This window comes from Chiloscyllium punctatum, chromosome 12 (assembly GCF_047496795.1).
Source record: "Chiloscyllium punctatum isolate Juve2018m chromosome 12, sChiPun1.3, whole genome shotgun sequence".
NCBI classification, from domain to species: Eukaryota; Metazoa; Chordata; class Chondrichthyes; order Orectolobiformes; family Hemiscylliidae; genus Chiloscyllium; species Chiloscyllium punctatum.
The window spans coordinates 69,294,704-69,319,443 of NC_092750.1; the positions used below are offsets into that span (position 1 = coordinate 69,294,704).

Consider the following 24,740-nt stretch of genomic DNA (forward strand, 5'->3'; position numbering starts at 1 on the left):
ATAGAGGTTTATAAAATCATGAAGGGCATAGATAGGATAAATAGACAAGGTCTTTTCCCTGGGGTGGGGGAGTTCAGAACTGGAGGGCATAGGTTTAGGGAAAAATATAAAAGGGACCTAAGGGGCAATGTTTTCACTGAGAGGGTGGTGCGTGTATGGAATGAGCTGCCAGAGGAAGTGGTGGAGGTTGGTACAATTGTAACACCAATACTGGTACCATACCAACTGGATGGTATATGAATAGCAAGGGTTTAGAGGGATATGGGCCAAGTACTGGCAAATGGGACTAGATTAGGTTAGGATATCTGGTTGACATGGACAAGTTGGACCAAAGGGTATATTTCGGTGCTGTACATCTCTATGACTCTATGATTGCCTGGCATCGACCTACATATCAATAAGAACAAAGGGAAAAAACAGTCCTGTTGACCCTGCAAAGTCCTCCTTACTAACAACAAGGGCTAGTGCCAAAATGACAGACTAGTCAAACAATGTTTGACATAATCCTACTCACAGAATCATACCTTACATACAATGTCCCAGACACCACCATCACCATCCTTAGGTATGTCATTTCACACCAGCACAAAATCAACCAGAAATGACAGCATTTGACTACAGCAGTCAAGAAACAGTTGACCACCACCTTCTCAAGTGCAACTAAGGACAGGTACCCACGTCCTGCAAGCTTGAAAGGCCAAGCTGAGTTACTCTCCCACATAAGGATCGGGGAGTCCAGAGGTAGAGGGCATAGGTTTAGGGTGAGAGGGGAAAGATAGAAAAGAGACCTAAGAGACAACTTTTTCACACAGAGGGTGGTATGTGCATGGAATGAGCTGCCAGAGGAAGTGGTGGAATCTGTTACAATTACAACATTTAAAAGGCTTTCGGATGGGTGTATGAATAGGAAGGGTTTGGAGGGTTATGGGCCAGATGCTGGCAGGTGGGACTAGATTGGGTTGGGATATCTGGTCAGCATGGACGGGTTTGTTTCCGTGCTGTACATCTCTATGACTCTACAAAGCAAGTCGGGCAGCATATGAGAGAAAAGTCTTTCAGATTAATAACATCCATCAGAACTGAAGGGAAATAGAAGTGTAAAAGTTTTTCACCTAGTGGAAAGGGAGTGGGAGATCTACATTTGGGCAGAGGCCAGAGGAGATTAAAGAATGAAAAACTGTGTGAAGCAACAGCCACAAAGAACATACCAAACAAACAAAGATTCTGTCTAAATGAGGTGTGAATTGCCCTGTAAAAATTATCTAAAGACATGAAGAGATAAAGAAAGAAAAAAGATGAATCTCAAGCTAGTAGAACAAAGAAAAAATAAAAATAAATGTACAACAACATAGAGATATGGTTATGAGCTGAAATTAATTACTACAATGTTAAGTCCAGAAGGCTGCAGAGTACCAAATCAAAAGATAAGGTGTTGTTCCTCAAATTGTTGTTGAGTTTCACTGGAACACCATAGCAGATTATAAACAGAAAGGTCAGCATGGGACCAAGGTGAATAATTAAAATATTAAGCAGAGAGAAGATCAGGTTCATGCTTATGGATAGAATTAAGGTGTGCTGCAACATGGTCACCCATTCTGCATTTGGTCTCTGCCTATAGGTGTTATCATTTGATGAATAGTGAATTACAATATGCTAAATTGAAAGAAGTACAAGTATATCACTGTTCGTGGTCTAGGATAATGAGAAGGAAGGAAGTGAAGGGCAGGTGTTACATCCTACACCTGCACTGAACTATGCTAAAAATGGCTGAGGAGTGAACTATTGTTTACGATTTCAGGTTTGTAGCTCAGGTTGATGTTCAGGTTGTAAGTTTGCTTGCTGAGCTGGTGGGTCTGTTCTCAGACATTTTGTCACCATGCTAGGAAACATCAGTGAGCATATTTGAAGTGCTGGTGTTCTGTCCCATTTTCTATTTATGTGTCTTGGTTTGTTAAGGTGGGTGATATCATTTCCGGTTCTTTTTCTCAGAGGTTGGTAAATGTGGTCGAAATCGATGTGTTTATTGACGGAGTTCTCGTTTGAATGCCAGACCTCTAGGAATTCCCATGCATGTCTCAGTTTAGCCTGTCCTAGGATGGGAATTCTTACAGGCCTGGCATTCAAACCGGAACTTTGTCAATAAACACATCAATGTGGACCCCATTTACTAACTTCTGAGGAAAAAGAATCGGAAATTATATCACCCATCTTAACAGACCAAGACACATAAATAGAAAGTGGGTGGGGACACCAGCACTTTACCTAAGGTTCACTGATGATATTACCTAACATGGTGATGAAACATCTGAGAACAAACCTACCAGCTCAGCGAACATACCTATAAGTGAACCATTGTGTCACAGAAACATACCTTTGGAATGCTGAAATGGAAAGCAAAAGATGTGTTTGTTGGTCATATCACACTGGAGCTATGGAGAATCTATTGAGTACAGAGACTAATGGGTGGAAGGTGAAGAAAAGACAACCCTATTAGATCTGATAGAGGGGGCAAGGAGTGAGAGCAGAGTTGCATGAGACAGATGGAACATTTTGGAAGGGTGAAAATTGTCAGATGAGGTACAAGCAGAAAACATGTCAAAAACACTGCTATGGAATTCTATTCCTGTACCCATAACACCAATTGGAGAAACACTGCTTATTTGGAGGAAATGAGCTGACTTGAAAGAGAATGATCAGACTGTGAACAAGCTCAGCTAGGTGGAGGAGGTTGGTACTGGATGAGAACTGTTTGAGCTATTGTTGGAGGAAACTTCAGAAATTCTAAGGTTGTAGAAAGGAAGTACAAAGGGATTAGACATGTATAATGAATTTAGGAAGTGATTAGGACCAGGGAACTAGAAACTATTGCAGCAACTCAGGGCATTGGAAACCATAAATGTCTGTCTGAAGTGTCTGTATATGGAGAGAAATAAGCTCATTGGAGCAGGAACAGGCTGGAGATTAATCTTTTATCCCTGGGAGAATAGGCAATCCTGGAGGAGTGTCAATTCTGCCATCAACCATGATAGGTGATTGGTTAGGATTACCCCCATGGTTTATCTGGATATGCTCAGAAATGAGGAAAATGGTATAGCACTGAAATCACACAGTCAATTTGATTTTAAAGTATCATTTGCTTTTTTTTTAGATGGTAGAGGAGATATGTGGAAGCATTTTGGCGAAAATTCCTCAACTGATCGACATGAACCTTGTGATGGAAAAGTTTCCAGTTATGTATGAAGAGTCCATGAACACTGTCCTAATACAGGAAGTGATTAGGTACAGAACTATTCTGCCATCTGGTGGTTACAAACAGAGCAACACAGAAAGCTTGCACAAAGTGAATATTCTCCCCCCACCTTTTAGGTAGTAGGTGTCTGGAACAATTTGCTTTCTTGTCTTCACTCACACTTTTTTCCCACTTTCAGAATAGTGGGGAAGTGCTAAAAGAATTAGCAGGATAATTACCAACCTGCTTTCCCAGACAGTTGGCATGGCATTCATTGATATGACACTGGCTCAATTAAATGATCAGACTGCATCTTACTGATGGAGCTTCTAGCTTGGATTGGGGCATAACTTTCCATTAGTTGGAAGCATATCTAGCGCAAGGAGAAGATGGTTTCAGTTCTTATTGACCAATCATCTCATTCTAGGACGTCATAAGAATAAATCCTGATCCCAACTATTTCAGATCCACTAGCAATGAGTTTCCCAAGATTATAAAATCAGAAATGCAGATGTTTGCTGATAATTGCATAATGTTCAGTATTGTTTACAACTCATGACATACTACAGCAAGACCTAGACCATATAAGACATAGGGATGTACAGCACGAAAACAGACCCTTTGGTCCAACTCGTCCATACCAACAGATATCCCAACTTGATCCAATCCCACTTGCCAGCACCCGGCCCATATACCTTCAAACCTTTCCTATTCATATACCCATCCAGATGCCTTTTAAATGTTGCAATTGTACTGACGTCCACTACTTTCTCTGGCAGCTCATTCCATACAAGTACCACCCTCTGTGTGCTACATTCCCTTGAGAATCCATTACTCGCTATATTTTCCAAAACAGCATACTTGTTTGAAATGGGGATAGCCACAGAAGACTCCTGCGCTACCTGCCTACTTATCTTAACTTTCCTGGAATTAATCCATCTATGTTACTGTATCTGTGACTTTTCTCCCTTCCTATAACTGCCATCCAACACCCCCCCTTGCTCTAATAAATTCCTCATTGCCTCTAACTGTCGCTCCACCCAATCCATTCGATCTGATAGGATTCACTACCAACGGCACGTATTGCAGATATAATCCTCGGTAACCCGTAAGCTCTCCCTAAACTCCAACATCCAACAAGAAAAGCATATTACTCTACTAAGGGCCCTTTTTGCTTCTTCCAATCTACAGTCCCAGAAAATAGTACAGTCTTATTCCTCTACAAAACACTGCTCCAGGTTAACTTAATATTTATGGCTTATATTTTTAAGTTTAATCAAGAGACATATTGCAAATAAAACATATAATCGAGAAAGAACCGACTCTACTCAGTATTGTAGATTTACAGCAAGACTATATTTAAAACTGTTCACTTATCTGTTTCTGTGCTGTGACCTCTCCCAAGCAGGTTCCTCCAAGATCAGTTGTGAATTTCACTGTTTGTTAATTTTCCTAGATGCACTCCGATGTCCACCAATACATGAATTTAACAGCAAAGGCAATAACAACGCAGGTTCACTGCTGTATTCCTGGCCTGATTAAGTAACATTCAAGCCAAGCAATGATCATTTCCAACAAGAATCTAACTGTGTGTATTTGTTTTGACCTGCCAACCACTGCCACCTTGTGGTTGGAGTACTTTTCTGCCCCGAATTCAGTCTTAACAAGAAAGGGCTCTTGTCTTTGAGAAAATAGAGTTTATTATATAATAACAATTAGATACAAGTTACATTAGAAAGGTAAGATTGTTACTACGACATTTGGAAGACATGGCCTATAGGTCTTCACCCAATGAGATCCAAAGCTAAGACTGCAATAACATCACAGATTGCTGGAGCTTGATACAGCCTCCAAAATTAAGCTTTTCAGAACCATTATCTAATTCAACATGAACCATCTACCCCTGACATTAACAACATTATCATTGCTGAATCCCCTACCATCAACAACCTAAGGAATTCCATTAACTAGAAACTTAACTGAACTAAATACTGCAGAAAGAATGGCTCAAAGGCTGGGAATTCTGTAAAGAGTAACTTGCCTCCTGATTCCCAAATGCCTGCCAAGCATTTACAAAAGCACTAGTTAGGTGTCTGATGGAATACTGTCCATTTACCTGAATGTGCGTAGCTCTGATGGCAATCAGGAAGTTTGAAGCCATCCAAGATAAAGCTGTCTATTTAATTGGCACTCTATTCATCAGCTTAATCATTGTCCATAGATGGTGGAGTGAATGTTTAATTGGCACCGTAGCCAACAATTTAATTTTTCATCTCCTCCACCACTGAGGAACAATGGCAGTATTGCTTCCCATCCACGGAATGTACTTCAGCAACTCACTAAGCCTTTGACTATAGCTCCAAATCTCTACCTCCTAGAAGGACAGGGCAGCAGATGTACGGAAATAAGTTCTGTTCTGAAAGCATGCCTGCAAGTTCTCATTCAAGCAACACATCAACTTGACATAGAACAATATTACCATTCTATCTTTGTCACTGGACTTAAATCCTGGAGCTCCCTTCCTAACCATCCAAGGAGGAGGCTCACCACCACCCTTTTGAGGACACTTCAGGATGCGCAACAAATACAGTCATGAAATGATAGTCATACAGCATGGAAACAAACCTTTGGACCATGCCGACCTTGTTTCCAAACTAAACTAGTCCCACCTACTTTTGCTTTGCCTATATCCCTTCAACCTTTCCTATTCCTGATCTTATCCCAATTTTAAAAAAATATTGTAACTATACCTGCAACCACCATTTTCTCTGGCAGTTCATTCCACACACAAACCACTCTGTGTAAACAAGCTGCCCCTTGTGTCCTTTTTAAATGTTCTCCTCTCATCTTAAAAATATGCCCCCTAGTTTTGAACTCCCACACCCTAGGGACCCTCGTCATTCACTTTATCTATGCCCCTCGTGATTTCATAAACCTCATTAACATGACACCTCAATCTCCTATGCTCCAGTGGAAAAAGTCCTAGTTTTTCCAGTCAATTTTTATATCTCAAACCCTCCATTCCCAGCAACGTCAGGTAAATCTTTTCTGAACCCTCTCCAGTTTAAAAATATCCTTCCTATAACAGGGCGACCAGTACTCCAGAAGAGGCCTCACCAGCATCCTGTACTTTGCCAGTGATACCCACAGCTCACAACACAATTAAACAAAAAGAAAGAAATCGCTGTTTCACTGTTGAGGTAGATAGAACAGGAATGGTGCGGGGTCATCTCAAGACCCATATAAGAAAGAATACCACATAAGAAGCTCCCACTATCACCTTTGGGCCAGAAATTGAGAGTTCAGAACAGAGACTTGAATTTGAAAATCTAGACTGACAGTACCAAACAAATGCTACACTTTGGAAGTGTCATCTTTCAGGTGAGATGTTAATCCAAGATTCATCTGCTTTCTAAGGTGGAGTTAAAATATCTCATGCCATGGTTTCGAAGAAAAGCAGGGATGTTACTCGTGGTGTCTTGCCGAATGTTTATTCTCATCATCACACAGAAACAGATTATTTGGCCATTAACACATTTCTGTTTGTGGGAGTTTCATTTGTGCAAATTAACTTCTGCATTTTCTCCATTATGACAGTGACCACACTTCAAAAATACTTCATTGATTTCACAGCACTTTGTAACATCCCAGCAGTTGCAATAATGGATATCACAAGAATTGTAACCTCTTATTTTTAAAATGCTGCCATAGCTATTGTAATGATTTGAAGACGCCGATGTTGGACTGGGGTGTACAAAGTTAAAAATCACCAAGTTATAGAACATAGAAAAGTACAGCACAGAACAGGTCCTTTGGCCCACGATGTTGTGCCGAGGTTTAATCCTAATGTAAAATATAATAACTTGACCTACGCACCCCTCAACTCACTGTTATCCATGTGCATGTCCAGCAGTCGCTTAAATATCCCTAATGACTCTGCTTCCACCACCACAGCTAGCAACGCATTCCATGAAATCACAACTCTCTGCATAAAGAACATACCTCTGACGTCTCCTTTATACCTTCCTCCTAATATCTTCAAACTATGACTCCTTGTACCAGTCAATCCTGCCCTGGGGAAAAGTCTCTGGCTATTGACTCTATCTATTCCTCTTGTTATTTTGTACATCTCGATCTGGTCTCCTCTCTTCCTCCTTCTCTCCAGAAAGAAAAGTCCAAGTGAATTCAACCTTTCTTCATAAGGCAAGCTCTCCAGTCCAGGCAGCATCCTGGTAAACCTTCTTTGCACCTTCTCCAAAGTCTCTGTATCTTTCCTATAGTAGGATGACCAGAACTGGACACAATATTCCAAATGTGGTCTCACCAGGGATTTGTAGAGCTGTAGCAAAACCTCGCGGCTCTTAAACTCGATACCTCTGTTAATGAAAGCCAAAACACCATATGCTTTCTTAACAATCCTATCCACTCGGGTGGCAACTTTGAGGGAACTACGTACTTGCAGATCCCTCTGTTCCACCACACTACCAAGAATCCTGTCTTTAATCCTATATTCAGCATTTGAGTCTGACCTTCCAAAATGCATCACTTCACATTTATTCAGGTTGAACTCCATCTGCCATTTCTCAGCTCAGCTCTGCATCCTGTCTGTGTCACGCTGCAGCCTGCAGTAGCCCTCAATACTATCGACGACACCTCCAACCTTTGTGTCATCTGCAAATTTACTAACCCACCCCTCAACTTCCTCATCCAAGTCATTTATAAAACCTGCAAAGAGCAGAGGCCCAAGAACAGAGCCCTGAGGGACCCCACTCAACACTGACCTTCAGGCAAAATACTTTCCATCTACAACCGCTCTCTGCCTTCTGTCAGCCAGCCAATTCTGAATCCAGATAGCCAAATCTCCCTGTATCCCATAGTTGCTGACATTATGAATGAGCCTACCATAGGGAACCTTATCAAATGCCTTGCTGAAGTCCATATACACCACATCCACTGCTCGACCTTCGTAAGGCATGACTTGCCCCTCACAAATCCATGCTGACTACCTTTAATCACACTATGCTTTGCCAAATAGTCATAAATCCTATCCCTCAGAATTCTTTCCAAAACTTTGCTGACCAGACGTAAGACTGACTGGTCTGTAATTGCCAGGGATTTCCCTATTACCCTTCTTGAAAAGAGGAACAACATTCACCTCCTTCCAATTCTCCAGTACGACTCCCGTGAAGAGTGAGGAGGCAAAGATCCTCGCCAGTGGCTTAGCAACCTCCTTTTTTGCTTCCCGGAGCAGACTAGGATAAATCTGGTCTGGCCCTGGGGACTTATCAATCTTAATGTTTTCCAAAATTTCCAGCACATAACTTCATCAATCTTGATCAGGTCAAGACTGTATTCCAGCTCCTCAAAGTTTTCATTCACAAGGTCCCTTTCCAGGATGAAAACTGAAGCAAAAAACTCATTTAGGGCTTCCCCTATCTGCTCAGACTCCCCGCATAAGTTCCCTCCGCTATCCCTATCCCTACCTTCTCCCTTATTGTCCAACAGGTTTATTTGGAAGCACTAGCTTTCGGAGCACTGCTCCCTCATCACGTGATTGTGGAGAATAAGATTGTTAGACACAGGATGTAACTAAAATTATATATTGAAAAAGACCCGGATTGTTTGTTAAGTCCCTCGGCTTTTAGAATGACCATGTTGGTTGCAGTTCTTTCATATGTAAATCGCAAAGGATGCCCTGAGGCATGGTACATTGGTGAGACCAAACAGAGGCTATGGCAATAGATGAATGGACACCGCAGAACAATCAACAGACAGGAGTGTTCCCTCCCAGTTGGAGAACACTTCAGCAGTCTGGGACATTCGACCTTGGACCTTCGGGTGACTGTCCTCCAAGGCGGACTTTGGGACAGGTAACAACGAAAAGTGGCCGAGCAGAGGCTGATAGCCAAGTTCGGTGCCCATGGGGATAGCTTCAATCAGGACCTTGGGTTCATTTGTCACTACAGGTGATCGCATTGCACTATACATACACACACTCAGACCCTCTCTCATACACTCCCACACAGACTCAAACCCCTTTACACTCACTCACACAAACACCCTCTCACAGACACTCATAGCACCCCCCCCCCCAACACACACACACACATATAAGTTTGTGGGGTGATTTTGTACTTACAGAATTACTTTTTCCTTTGCTCAAAAACTTCATAAATCCATGTAAGATTCTGAAAATCTGTTTTTTTAGATTAGAATCAGTCTGACCATTGTGGCACAGACAGCCTCACAGGGAGTTAACACCTTCAATACCTTATCTGGGCCGACATGACACCAATTGTTAAAGTGCACTTGAGAATGCAACTTTTAAAAAAGGTTTTGCAATTTACGTATGAAAGAACTGAAACCAACATAGTCATTCGAAAAGATGAGGGACTTAACAAACAATCTGGGTCTTTTTCAGTATATAATTTTAATTACATCACACTGTAAACTTTTGCTATAAATTCTGTGTCTTACAATCTTATCCTCCACAATCACCTGATGGAGGAGCAGAGCTCCGAAAGCTAGTGCTTCCAAATAAACCTGTTGGACTATAACCTGGTGTGATTTTTAATTTGTACAGCTATTGTACAATTCCACTGAAGTGTAAGTATTCAGTGGGATTGTTAATTCAGTGTCTGCTACACTCTTCATATGTGGTCTTCACTGATACTGTTCAATAAACCAGCAAAGAAGATCGAGCAGGCAACCAACTTTCAGTTTGCATATGCCTGGATTAGTAGTTCAAAGAGATATCTGAAATGTCATGAATAGTTCATTATTTTCTAACTGTATGGAATAATATTCTTCTTTTGCTTATTGTGTAGGTACAACCGACTGCTGCACACCATTGTACAAAGTCTTAGAGACCTTCTGAAAGCATTGAAAGGTCTAGTTGTAATGTCCTCACAGCTCGAGTTAATGGCGACAAGTCTATACAACAATACTGTACCCGAACACTGGAATTCCAAGGTACTAGCTTTACAATTATAGCTATGACTGAATTGGATCAATATCAAAGTATTGGAACTGGAATTCTTCCTCACTTGCTCATTAGATACAAGTCAACTATCTCTGGTGTCCAATGGAGAAACAATTTTTGAATATTTATATAGCTGACCATGTCCCAAAGTTAAAATAATTACTTGTTTCCTTTTGTAACTATTGGCAAAACACCCAAAATCTCAGGCCTCTATGGTCACATGAATATAGTATTAATCACCCTACCTGCAGTCAGCAATGAGCAGATGAACGTTCTGAACGTTACCATAGTGCCACATGACCCATAAATAGGATTCTGGTCTTTTTTTAAATCAACCTGCATGGACATATTATAACAAATCTCTTTGGAAGGTAGGACTTGAACCAAACCTTCTAGGCAAAGGATAAAGACACAACCACTGCATCACAAGAATCCATTTCAATGAATTCTAACTCTTCTTCAAATTACTTTTAATTCAAATTAAATTGTTCTGAATTCAGTCGACTGCAGCAGAGCAGGGCATACCTGTTTGAGTTTAGTTGTCTAAAGGAAGATCCAAAGAATCAATCAAAGTCAATTCAAATCTAATACCAAGATTACCAGATGAGGCAGTTTTAAAAAAAGTTCTGGTATTCTTAATTTTCTCTGCGATGTTAGAGAATGCTCTGTACCAGTCCCATACATTCTTAAGAAGTAAGAGCAGGGAGTAGGTCACTTAGCCTTAAAGCCTACCATTCAATAAGATCAAGGCTGATCTGCCCAGGCTCCAGCAAGGTTAGATCACAGGGAATCCAGAGAGAGTTTGCCATTTGAATACAAAACGGCTTGTGATGGAGACGGTGATGATGGAGAAGGGTTGTTTTTCAAACTGGAGGCCCGTGATCAGCAGTGTGCACCAATGATCGGTGCTGGGTCCACTGCTTTTTGTCATTTAAATAAAGGATTTGGATGTGAGTATAAGAGAAATGGTTAGTAAGCTTGCAGATGATACCAAAATTGAGATTGGGCATAGGTTTAGGGTGAGAGGAAAAAGATTTTAAAAGGGACCTAAGGGACAACTTTTTCACACAGAGGATTGTGTGTGTATGTGGAATGAGCTGCCAGAGGAAGTGGCGGAGGCTGGTACAATTACAACATTTAAAGGAAAAATGGGAAAACAGATAGCAAGAGTATCCCACAAGTAGTTACTATATTCAGTACAGTGATGTTCTAAAGACTGAGAATGGGAGTTAATGGTAAGTTTAAATGTTTACTATAAATCAGGTGGTAGAAATCAGAACACTCACATAAATTCCAGTCTATGAAATCACCTTGGTTCTTCACAATTCGCCTACCAATACAACAGGTCCACAGCAGGTGCTATCTCCCTAGCCCTACACTCATTCTTGAAACATCTGGATAACAAAGGTACCTAAATCAGGCTTCGATATATTGAATACAGTTCTACCTTCAACACCATGATTCAAAACAAACTCATCTCTAAACATTGAGACCTAGGTCTCGGCTCCCCCTTATGTAAGGACCCTTGACTTCCTGACCCATAGACCGCAATCAGGTGATATTAACCTCTTCCGCCATAATCCTCAACACTGGCCAAAGTCCGCCCCAACTCCATTTACAAGTTTGCTCACACCACCATGGTTGGTAGGTTGGATCTCACCACAGGAAGACAGAATACAGGAACGATTGAATGCTTAGTGGCATGGTGTAAAGACATCAATCTCTCCATCAATATCAGCAAAACAAAGGAACTAGTCATTGACTTAAGGAAGTGGAGGGCACATCCCTGTCTGCATCAATGGTGCTGAGGTGGAGATGGTCGAGAGTGTCAAGCTCCTGAGCATGATTATTACCAACAATCTGCCCTGGTTCACCCACATAAATGCAACAGTCAAGAAAGGACAACAAGTCTCTACTTTTGCAGGAGGCTAAGGAAATTTGGTATGGGCACAAGCAGTCTTACCAGTTTTTATAGATGCTGGTATCTATATAGATGCTGGTATCTACATAGAAAACATCCTATCTGGATGTATTACAGTATGGTTTGGCAACTGCTGTTCCCAAGACCGCAAGAAACGACATGGTGGCATGGCATGGTAGGTGACTGGTTAGCACTGCTGCCTCACAGCACCAGGGACCCAAGTTCAATTCCACTCTCAGGCGACTGCCTGAGTGGAGTTTGTATATTCTCTCTATGTCTGTGAGGGTACCCTCCAAGTGCTCCTGTTTCATCCCATAGTCCAAAGATCTGCAGGTTTGATGGACCAGCCATGCTAAATTGCCCATAGTGTCCAGGGATGTGTAGGGAAATGCAGGACATCAGGGATAGGGTCTAGGTGAGATGCTCTTCGGAGGATTGGTGTGGACTTGATGGGCTGAATGGCTGGCTTCCACACTATTGGGATTCCATAATTCAATGATACAAAGAGTTGTGAACACAGCCCAGTTCATCATGCAAACCAGCCTTCTATCCACTGACTCTATCTATACTTCCCACTGCTTCGGAAAGCAACCAACATAATCAAAAACCCCTCCCACTCCAATTATATTCTCTTCCATCCTCTTCCTTCGAACAGAAGATATAAAAGTTTGAATAGACATGCAATTTGATTCAAGAACAGCTTCTTCCCTGCTGTTATTAGACTTTTGAATTGGTCTCTCAAATGTTAATTCTGGTCTCTGTCTGTCTCTCTCTCTCTCTTTCTCTCCAGCTTCTCTGCGGCTGTAACACTATATTCTGCACTCTGTTCTGTTACCCTTATGCACTTTATGTTGTACGATCTGCCTGAATAGCATGCAAAACAACACTGTTCACTGTATCTTGGTACTTGTGACAACAATAAATCAATCAGAAAGGAAAGAGAAACTTGGTGGAATTACAATGACTTGGGGAGCAGTATTGAATAAATTAATTCTAACTATTGTACCAATGCCTCAATTCCCCACAGTATGCTAGTGTGACAATGCTATTTTCTATAAGTCCTAATGGTCTTAAAAGAGGTGACTAATGATGCATTGGTATTAATTTTCCAAACTGGAGAGAAGCAAACATAACTCGGTATTCAAAAAGAGAGGGAGGCAGAAAACAAGAAACCATAGCCAAGATAATATGCCATCTGTATGGGAAAGGTGTTGATACAGTCATTAATGAGATTACAGCAGTTCAATAGAAAAATGTACAGTAATTGGGAAGAGTCAGCATGATTCTGTGAAGAGGGTATCATGGTTAACCTATGTATTGGAGTTAACTGAGAAATAATGTTTGTTTAGAGTAAGCAGTGTAGACTCATTGTACTTATACTTCCAGAAAACATTTGATGAGATGCCACATCAAAAGGTTATTATACAGATTAGGAGCTCATGGTGTACAGGTAACATAATAGCATGGATAAAAGATTAACTGCAAAGAGTGTGCAATTTGTATCAGTATTTAAATGAGGGGAGCATAGGCAAGATGTCTATAAATGCAGATGACACAAAGATAGGAAATCAGGAGAGGACATATGGAGATTTCAGACTGACATAAATAGGTTGAGTGAGTGGGCAAAAATCTGACAGAATATAATGTGGGAAAATGAACTCAATCACCTTGGCAGTTTTTTAAAATAGGGAACAACTGCAGAATTCTGAAATACAGAGAGAGACCCTGATGTTCTGGTGCATGAATCACAAGAGGTTAGTATGCAGGTACAGCAATTAATTAGGAAGGCTAAAGGAATGCTATCCGTTATTATGAGAGAAATTGAATAAAAAATTAAATATGTTAGGCCTTTTACAGGTCATTGCTGAGGTTACGTCTTGAATATTGTGTGCAGTTTTGGTCTCCTTATTTAGGGAAGGATGTAAATGTATGGGAGGCAGTTCAAAGGCGATTCACTCGATTGATATCTGGAATGAACAGGTCATCTTAAGAGAAAAAGTCAGACAGACTGGGCATGTTTCCATTAGATTTTAGAAGAGTAAGGGGTAATTTGATTGAAATATATAAAGATCATGAAAGGTCATGATAAGGTGGGCATGGAAAGGAGATTTCCTCCTTAAGCTGAGGGTATATAGCTAGAGGGGATCTTTTCAAAAGTAGGAGTCACACTTTTAGGACAGAAGTGAGGAGGAATTATTTTCTCTCTGAGGATTTTGTGAGTTTGGAGCACTCTGACCCAGAAGGTGGTGGAGCTGGAGTCATTGAAAATTTTTAAGGGAAAAGTTAGCTACATTCTTAAATAAAACAAAGAATTGCAATTAGCGAAGATCTGAAACAAAAACAAAAATTGCTGAAGAAACTCATCAAGTCTGGCAGCATCTGTGGAGAGAGAAACACAGAGCCAGCATTTTGAGTCCAGTGATCCTTCTTTGGTCACTGCTTTCTCTCCACAGATGCTGCCACATCAACTGAGTTTCCCCAGCAATTTCTGTTATATTTTAGCTAGCTTCTTGTTAGGCAGGGGAGTCGAAGATAATGAGGGGTAGATGAGAATGCAGAATTTGAAACACAAATATGATCTTATTGAATGGCGGGGCTGGCTCGAGCGAAGAATAGTCTACTTCTGCTCCTAATTCATATTTATGATATATTTATAATATTTGAACAAATAGAGCACAATGAGAAGGATCCATTCTAAACTGAGTATAGTTTCCACATCAACAATGAGTCCCCACTGATTGAACTTGACTGAGCAGCTAAGTACCTTAATTCAGAATGTAACGGCTTCAGCCCATGCATAAGTGCTTGCTTTGGCTATGACTTGCTTCAGATAGTGTGCGTTTACTAATACTGAAACTGAATCAATATGATTAATGTACCAGTGAGAAATAAATAAATTGCAAAAGTAATTTAGTGCAGTTGATAAGGTGCTAATTGATGCAGTTAGGATACATTTCCTAGAACAATTAGTTAAATATTGCACAACACCAGGTTATAGTCCAATAGGTTTATTTGGAAGTACAAGCTTTCAGAGCGCTAGCTACCTGACGAAGAAGCAGTGCTCCAAATAAACTTCCAAATAAACGTATTGCCTGGAGTTGTGCAATTTTTAACTTTGTATATCAAGTCCAACACCAGCACCATCATAGAACAATTAGTAGCAGAGTTCCAATGGTAGTTAGGGACCTCACATCTAGAATAATTAGGAATACCATACCTAGTGCAGTTGGTAACATTTAAAAAACACAGTCAGAAGCACAAAGCCTACAGTAGTTGGGAACAATATGCAGGTACTAGAAATAGTTGAGAATGCCATCCCTAGAGATTTAGTCAACAAAGTTTGGAATACCTACCCATTTCAGTAGTAGTCCCTTACTTGGACCAATTCAGAGTTCTAGCAAGACTGGTTGAAAACATCATATGCAGTGGATTGAAAGCACGAGATTGAGTAGATATGTAAATATGTAACTGTGTTGTAGAGTATTTAAAATCACTATCTCTTATACATTTTCCCCCAGTTAAGTAAAGTAGTCTTATTGGGGCTGTGCTTTCAGCAGGCTGAAGCTTAAGATCTGTAGTTCCTTCAAACTTTTGACCTCTCTCTGAAGAGGAGTCATATTCAACTCAAATGTTAATTTTGTCTGCCTGTCTTTCCCTTTAGACCCTCCTTAAACCTTTGTAAAAACGTTTCATTACTTGTCTCCTTTTTTTTATTTAGCTCAATGTCATTTCTTTTCTGCAAGTTTGCTTATAAAGCAATTTGGGAGATTAATATATTGCTTTTAATTTTCTTGTGGTGGTCGCTGGCAAGCTAACATTTGTTGTCCACTCCTAATTGCATTTGTTAGCACAATAATGTATGAGAAACAAGTCTAAAAACAAGCTGTGTTTCATAGTTGCGACTCAGTTGATATAACTTTCATCTCTGAGTCAAAGATCTCAGGTATTGAGCACATAAATTATGACAACACTTTAATATATTACAGTAGAAACACTGGAGTGTTGGATATATCATTTTTTATTATGAAGTGTTAAACTGAGGTTTGTCTTTCTTTTCAAATGGAAGTAAAAGTTTCAAAGCACTATTCTAAAAAGAGCAGTGGACTTCTCCTGGTGTCCTGGCCAATATTTATTCCTCAACTAACATCACTAAAACAGTGGATCTGCTGACTATCTCGTTGCTGTTTCTGGGACTTCCTAAATTCACAGCAGTGACTGCATTTCTAAAATAATTATTTGTCTGTAAGCACTTTGCAATGTCCTGAGAAAATTAAGTGGGTTTTTTTCCCCTATTATCCTTAAATAACTAACGGTGTTAAATGTATAAAGGGAAATCTTGCTTTAAGATACCCGAATATAGCAGTGTTTAAATGTCAAAAATCCATGAGCTCCACTTGATACCTACTCATTTTGTGTATTTTTTAGGCATATCCTTCACTGAAGCCCTTGGCCTCATGGGTAGAGGATCTTCTTGATCGAATCAACTTCCTAGAGAAATGGATTGCTGATGGCATTCCTGCTGCCTTCTGGATAAGTGGATTTTTCTTCCCACAAGCATTTCTAACGGGAACACTCCAGAATTTTGCAAGACAGTCAATTATCTCTATTGACATAATATCATTTGACTTTAAGGTAAGAAAGAGGGAGAAGTACTAAGTAGTACCATTAGTTACATATTGGTTTTCGCCACTGAGACCTGAATTCAGACACAACCCTGATTGATAGAATAAGAGTCTTCTCTGTTAATTATCAAAAGTATGACAATCTCATTCAGTACGAGATGATCTTGGAAGGTTAGCAGAGAACTTTGTAGCATCCATGTGAACAAAAAATGTGACATGCAAAGTTACTTATTAGGTGGGAGCTGAAGTGCCAGAGAAGCGGATAAGTTCACGATCTGTCTTTGGAATGGAGCACCCTCTTCGTTTGTTTTAGTGGCTCAGTTTCTCATGAGCATAGAAAGTGCCTTTAACTGCACGATGTGTGAGAATAACACAACAGTAAATGGGATCCTGGCGGTAAATGCAAGACTAATATGTCCAGCAGAGGACTCAGTGAGTAATTGCAGTACCACATTATGCTATTAAGTCTAAATATTCTATTGAGTATGTGGAATATAATATTGCTGTAAAAAGCAACCAGCTGTCAAGTCTTCATCATGAGGGCAAAATTGCAAAAATACCAAATTGCAAAGGAAGATGTTTGAAAACAACTCTCTTTCCTTAACATGCTGGTTAAAAAATCCATTAATGGGTTCTCTACTACTGCCTATGACAAACCCATCTTGACTAGTCTTGGAGCTGTAGGAATCCCAAAGTCATGTGCTTTGAGATGGGTCTTATTGGCAACCTTCTAAATGGAATCTGAGGCATTGATTCAGTGTGCAAGCTTGATACCAAAATAGGACACATGGAAGCTGTCATTTGGGATAATAGCTGCCCAAATCAGATCATGTTTATCAACAATTACAGGGATGGTTTGTGGAAGCCTGTGACCAGCGGTGTTCCACAGGGATTGGTACTAGGTCCACTTTTGTTTGTCATTTGTATAAACTATTTGGATAAGAGTTTAGGAGGCATTGTTTGTAAGTTTGAGGGTGACACTAAAATTGATGACATAATGGGCAGTGAAGAAGGTTATCTAAGATTACAAAAGGATCTTAATCAATTTGGTCATTGGGCTGAGGAGTAGTAGATGCAGTTTAATTTGGATAAATGAGAAGTAGTGCAGTTTGGTAAAACAAACAAGGCAGGACATCTACAATTAATGGTAGAGCAGAGAGACCTAGGGATTCAGGTACATAATGTTTTGAAATTTACATCACAAGTACACAGGGTAGTTATGAAGTTGTTTAGCATGCTTATGTTCATTGCTCAGACCTTTGAGTATAGGAATTGGGAAGTCAGACTGTGGTTGTACAGGACATTGGTGAGGCCTCTTTGAAGGTACTGTGTCCAGTTCTGGTCGCTCTGTCTTAGGAAAGATATTATTAAGCTGGAGAAGGTTCAGAAAAGATTTGCCAGGATGTTGCTGGGAATGGAGGGTTGAATTATAAATATAGGCTGAGACTTTTTTAATTGGTAGGAGGTTGAGGTGACCTTATAGAGGTTTAGAAAATCATGATGGCCATAGATATTTTCCGTAGGGTGGGGGAGCTCAAAACTAGTAACTATTTTTAAGGTGAGAGGAGAAAGATTTAGAAAGGACATGAGGGCAACTTTTGTTTTACACAGATAGTGGTGCATATGTGGAATGAACTGTCTGAGGTAGTGGTGGATGCAGTTACAGTTACAACATTTAAAAAGGTATTTGAATAAATACTTGAACCAGAAAGATTTGGAGGGATATAAGCCAAGCACAAACAAGTGGTAGTAGTTTAGTTTGGAACGTGGTCAGCGTGGACTAGTTGGACAGTAGAGACTGTTTCCATGCTGTATGATTCTATGACTATGTCAAATTCCTGGCAGCAAGTTGATGATATTTTCCTGATGTCTACATTCATCTAATTCTGGTCTCTGGAGCTTCCTGAATTTTAATCGCTTCGTCATTGCTTCATTTGTCTAGATACCTTGGAATTTCCTCCCTGAACAAACCACCTTTTCTACCTCTCTTTCCCTTTTAAGCACATTCCGTAGAATCTATCTCTTTAATGAAACATTTGATCACTCTATTTGGGATCACCAGTGGAAAACTTTAATAATCTTCTATTTCCTTACCCAGTGATATTGGCACAAAGTGTAAGTACAACAACTTCTAATTATATTGCACTTTTAATATGGTACTGAAATCCCAATACACCTCACAGGCATTTATCAGATAAAACATGGCATAATATAAGGAGACATTTGGGCAGATGCTGGAAAGCATGGTCAAAGAGGTAGGCTTCAAGCAGTGACTGAAAGTAGGTTTGGGAATTCCAGGGCTTAAGGCCGTAGATGGAGGCACATCTACCAATGGTGAGGCAAAGGAATCGGGGATGCACAAGAGGTCAGAATGAAAGGAACGTGGAATCCTCAGAGGATATAGGACTGGAGAAGGTTAGAGATATGATGGGGGATGATATCATGGAGTAATTTGAATACAAGCACAATATCTGTCCAGAAAAATAGATCACTCCCAAATTACATTGTAGCTGGAATCAAGTCAACATAGAGCACAGATAGACCCTGGGACCTCCCCTACATAGTAGACTTGAACTCAGGCATCAAAAACCCAATTTAACATATCAATATACCATAAGCAGATACCACAGCAAATGATATCTGGAAAATCTGGAATTAAAAGATAGTCTAATGCAACTATTGTTGATTGTTGTAAAAACCAATCCAATGCACCTTACAGAAGAAAATCTGCCATTCTTACATGACCTGGCTGACATGGTGTCTAGATCCACAGCAGTGGATCTATTCCACAGCATGCTGTAATCCCTCTTCATTTAAATATTGTGCTAATTTTCTTCAGTGCCACCAAGGCTCAACAGACCCAACACCCTTGTATTCAAACTGGTGTGGAGTAAGGATGGCACCCTGTTGAAAATATCAACCTCCAATGGAGAGAACACTTCAAAGAACTCCTAAACTACAATACATATATTTATGAAGATGCTTTTTGAGGAAATCCTCCAAATACCCATGAAGGATGATCTCAAACTTCCACCTAGCGTGGCAGAAGTTGAAGTCACCATTTGACAACTGAAGAATGGAAAAGCTTCAGGTTTAGATAGGATTTCAGGTGAGATTTTCAGGGGAGAATTTAGCCGTCCTCTCATACAATCATAGAATCCCTATAGAGTGAAAGCAGGCCATTTGGCCCATTGAGTTCATACCACCCCTCCGAAGTGCATCCCACTCAGACCTACCCCCTCCCTACCCAATCCCTTTAATCCTGCATTTCCCATGGCTAACCCACCTGATCTGCACATTTTAAAACTTTGGATTCTCCATCTGAGAATCTGGGATAAAAAGAAATAAATCCTTGCTGATCTCAGGAATGCTACCTGCGCACTATATCTTCAAGGAGACAAAGCAGACTGTGAGAGCTACTGAACCTTCCAACTGTCTATCCCTGGGGAGATCATTGCCCAATTCCTTGTTAGACATCCTATCCCTGTTTCAGAGAAAATCTTTCCTGAAAGCCAGTGTGATCTACAACCAAGCCATGGAAGAATGACATGATTTTCACTTTCAACAATTTCAAGAGAAATGCCAGGAACAAAATCACCACTCCACATGGCCTTCACTGACTTGACTTTTTACTCAGTCAATCAAGAAGTGCTATAGAAGATAGCTATCTAGTGAAATTCATCAACATCCTTCGTCTCCTCCATGACAAGATGTCAGCCTTGGTCCTCATCAGCAATAGTATGACTGAATCCTTTGAGGTCAAGTCAGGGATCCAGCAAGGATGTGTCAGTGCCCCTCATTCTTTACTCCACTCTTCATCTTGTCAAAACAAGCTTCCCTATGCTGTGACATTGTCTACAAGATGGATGGAAACTTTTCAACCTCAACTAATTTAAATCCAAGAAGACAATTACAGCAACAGCATTTGTGGAACTTCAGTATGTGAATGACAATGTCATCTCTGCTCTCCCTGAAGAGAATCTTCAAGCTTCACTTAATGTCTTCACAGAAGCATACCAAAGAATTGTTCTCAGCCTCAACCTCAAATCCTTCCCAGCCCTTCAAAGAATAATCCTCCTGAACACCCCTCATCTAAGGCTGACATCAATGTGGAGATTCAGCATCACATCCAATCTACAAGTGCCATTTTGGATACCTAAGGATAAGAATCTTTGACAACCGTGATATCTGTGTTGATAGCAAGACCCTTGTGTATAAGGCAGTCACCCTTCCAACTTTTCTATATGGCTGCAAAAACTTGACTATGTATAGATGCCACCTCAAGTATCACCAATGTTGTTTGAGAGGGAATCACCACATCAGCTGAGAGGACAGGCAAACTAACAACTGTATCGTTAAAACAGCAAACAACACCAGCATCGAGGCCATTAACACCTGAAACCAACTCCACTAAGCTGGCTGCATGCTTAAGACACCTGGTTTCCGATTATTCAAGCAAATCTTCTTTGCCTAGCTCAGGGGAAGCACTTAGATGAGAGGAAGACAAAGAAAGTGTTTTAAAGATTCCCTGAAGGCTTCCCTCAAAAAATACATCATAGATGTTAACACATGGGAGATCCTAATTCAGAAGAAACTCACTTAGAGGAAATGGCTGTATGAAGGGACACAATTCTTTGAGAACACCTGGGGGAAAAAGAAGTACAGAAAAGGAACAGGAGGAAGGAATGCTAATGATCTCAAGGCCAAGGTCCAATTTCACCACCTGGTAACATCTGCTAATTGTGCACTTGGAGATATAGCTCAAGGACTGGGCTAATCAGCCATGCAAAGACCAAGAGATCTCATGACTAGGGAAATGAAATCTTCTGGGTGGATAATCATCTGTGTTAATCAGTGATTGCAACATTGGGCATCTGGTTCAAATAATGTCTATCAAGGAATATCTTCAGCCCTGTATAAATACAATTTCATCCAGGTAAACATAATAGAATGAGAACATCAGTCTGTTTATCTGCAAGTCAGAGAATTATGTAATTGTTATACTCAAAAAGAGGCCATTCGGCCCGAGACTGCATTGACTCTCTGAATGAGCAATTCACCTATTGCTATTCTTTCCCTCTCTCTGTACCTTTGCACAAACTTTAGATCTTTCAGATTTAGATTTAGATTTTATTGTCATGAGTACTCAGGAATACAGTGAAAATCTATAATTTCACCACGCAAGGTGCCATCTTAGGCACAAAGGTACCTAGGTACAAAAAACTTAGATCCAAAGTATAGAACACATTGCCAGGCCAGGAGAGCATCACGTGTGGCCAAGACACTGCTGGGCCGAGACACCACCATGGGTCGCTGAGAGATTGGGCCAAGAGACTGCCACAGGCCACCAAGACACTGCTATGGGCTGGGCCAGGTTGAGCTGAGAGGACACCTCGTTTGGTCCATTCCGAGGTCAGGAGTGAAAAAAAAGAGGAAAAACAAAAGAAGAAATAGAGTAGAAGAGCTCCAGCTGAGGCATCCTACTCTACCACTCTGCCGCCTTCTTGGAAATAAATTGCACCTTTTCAGAAAACAATTTAATTGCATTTGAAATTCTTCAGTTGAATGTGCCTTCATCATACATTCAAGCAGAGGATTCCAGACTTCCCTGCAATGGGTTTTGCTTATATATTTTTGTTTCTTTTACCAATCACCTTCTTCATCCTCTCACAAGTATAAACACTTTTTCCATGTCTATTCTGTCCAAATCCTTCAGGCTTTTGAATATCTGTCTCAAATTACCTCTAAACTTTCTCCAATCTATCTTCATAACTGAAGCTGTTCATCCCAGGAATCATTTGCATGAATCTTTCCTGTAAGTTTTCATATGCTTGCTAAAGTGTACCATCCAGAACTGGATGCAGTATTCAAGGTGAAGCCGAACTTGTGCCCTGTACAAGTTCATCATGACTTCCTTACTCTCGTATGCCATGCCCTTTTAATAAAGCCAAAGATATTGTATGTTTCATTAACTGGCTCTCAACCTGTGCCACCACCTTCAATAACTGACACTGATATACACCCAGGTCTCTGTTCCTGCAGCCCCCTTAGTGTTGTATCCTTTATTTTTGTCTGTCAATATCCTTTCACATTTCTCGATGTTGAAATTCAACTATCACCTTGCCACAACTCCAACAATTTATTAATGTCCCTTTTGAAGTTTTACCTTACAGTCTCCATATGTTACAATGCTTCCACATTTTGTATCATCTTCATATTTTGAAACTGTGTCCTATGCAACAAGGTCATTCATCAACAGGCAAGGATCCCAACACTGATATCTCCATTACAAACCTTTCTCCAGTATGAAAAGCATCCATTAATTATTAGTTAACTAACAGAAACTAAAAAGTTAAACTTATGCCATTTCAAATGTTTTGAATTTGTAACTGATACATATTTTCAGGACTGAACAGAAGGAGAAATGGTCTGAATGTATTTATTTATTTGCATTTTATTTACTCATTGTAATAAAAGAAAATAACTTTTTTCTAAGATACCACTGATCTAATCAATACTGTCCCAATCACAGGTAATTGAGAATTCACCTTCTGACTTGGATCGTCCCCAAATCGGGTGCTATATCTATGGCCTGTTTTTGGAGGGAGCTCGCTGGGATCAAGCTTTGTTTCAACTGGGTGAATCTCGGCCCAAAGAACTCTACACAGAAATGGCTGTGATCTGGTTAATCCCAACTGCAAATCGTAAAATACCACAACAAGGAATTTACCTCTGTCCAATATACAAGACACTCACACGAGCTGGTAAGAGAAACTCAATAACATTGTGCTTATAATGGGAGATATCTCTATGTAATAGGATTATTTAATGTTAAAATGCTCAGAGTAGAAGGAAGCCATTTAATTCCTGAAACAACTGCCAGATTTCTGTAAAAGATATCCAGTTAGTCCCATTTCTCGGCCCATCCCTGTAGCTCAGTAATTTCATTTTCTCATGGCCTTTGCTAAAGAGGCAATTGAATCTGCCATAGCCACCCTTTCAGCCAATCCATTCCAGATCATAACTATTCACTGGGTGAAAAAAACTTTTTCTCACATTGTTTTCTCTTTTGCCTTCATCTTAAATAGGGGTGTCTTGACTCTTATGCCAATGAGGACAATTTTTCTCTATCAATTCAGTCTAGAAATTTGAACACCTTAATGAAATTTCTTAATCTTTACTAAGAAGATCTAAGAAGAAAAACCCAAGCTTCTCCAATCCATCCTCCCTGATGTCATTTCTCGGAAATCAGTCCTGCAGCTTCTCTAATCCTTCAAATTGTTCCGAAAGTGTGGTGCTGAGTTTTCAATGGTTGTGGAGGTGAAGTACCTTAAGGAAATCACATTGGACCAGCTTCATAATGTGTTGCCACCTGTAGGGGATTCTGCCAGAGTTAGTTTGATAGAAGGGATTGATCACCTGCCCAGCCACAATAGGTAAACTTTTAAGACACTCATGGGCTTAACTAAAGGCACTTTCTAAATGCCGACTGGATTTTCCATCCGTGAAAAGGTGGAAGCCTCCCATTGGTAGGCTATAAAGATATGAAAGCCAAAGGCTCCAATCATGAGGGCGGCAGTATTCCAAAAGTCAAATGCAACAAGGGTAATGCAAAGATATGAGGTGACATTTCACCAATCGAAAGATTGGTGAAATGTTGGATTTGTTCAGCCCATTATTGTGGGGAAATCCTTCATTTTGGTCAATGGCCCTAATTATTTTGGTGCTTTCATTGTTCTCTGTTGTGACCAGCTACCAGGAATAGAGGCAGCTTCACACCTCCCTACATACTTATCCTATACCTACTTCTGACAGAAGGGCTGATAATCTTTCTGTGCCTGATAACATTTTATTAGCTCTACAGATCAGGAACCTGCCCAGCATCTTTAATTGGGACACCCAAATGTCCACCTCCCTTGAAATCATCTTCTCTGTCCTGATGCCAGGAGATGTGGTTCATGATCAATACTTCATCCTAACAGCACA

At 40.3% G+C, this 24,740-nt stretch overlaps 1 protein-coding gene across 1 annotated transcript in view; it reads left to right on the forward strand.

Annotated features, from left to right (window-relative positions):
* The window catches only part of dnah1 (dynein, axonemal, heavy chain 1), a 425,483-nt gene that overhangs the window by 390,984 nt on the left and 9,759 nt on the right, over window positions 1–24,740 (forward strand). Inside the window, exons 75-78 of the mRNA XM_072582714.1 lie at window positions 3,149–3,279; window positions 10,057–10,201; window positions 16,558–16,764; window positions 23,287–23,518. Of these exons, the coding sequence (XP_072438815.1) occupies window positions 3,149–3,279; window positions 10,057–10,201; window positions 16,558–16,764; window positions 23,287–23,518 (715 nt within the window). The remainder of the gene's footprint in view (window positions 1–3,148; window positions 3,280–10,056; window positions 10,202–16,557; window positions 16,765–23,286; window positions 23,519–24,740) is intronic.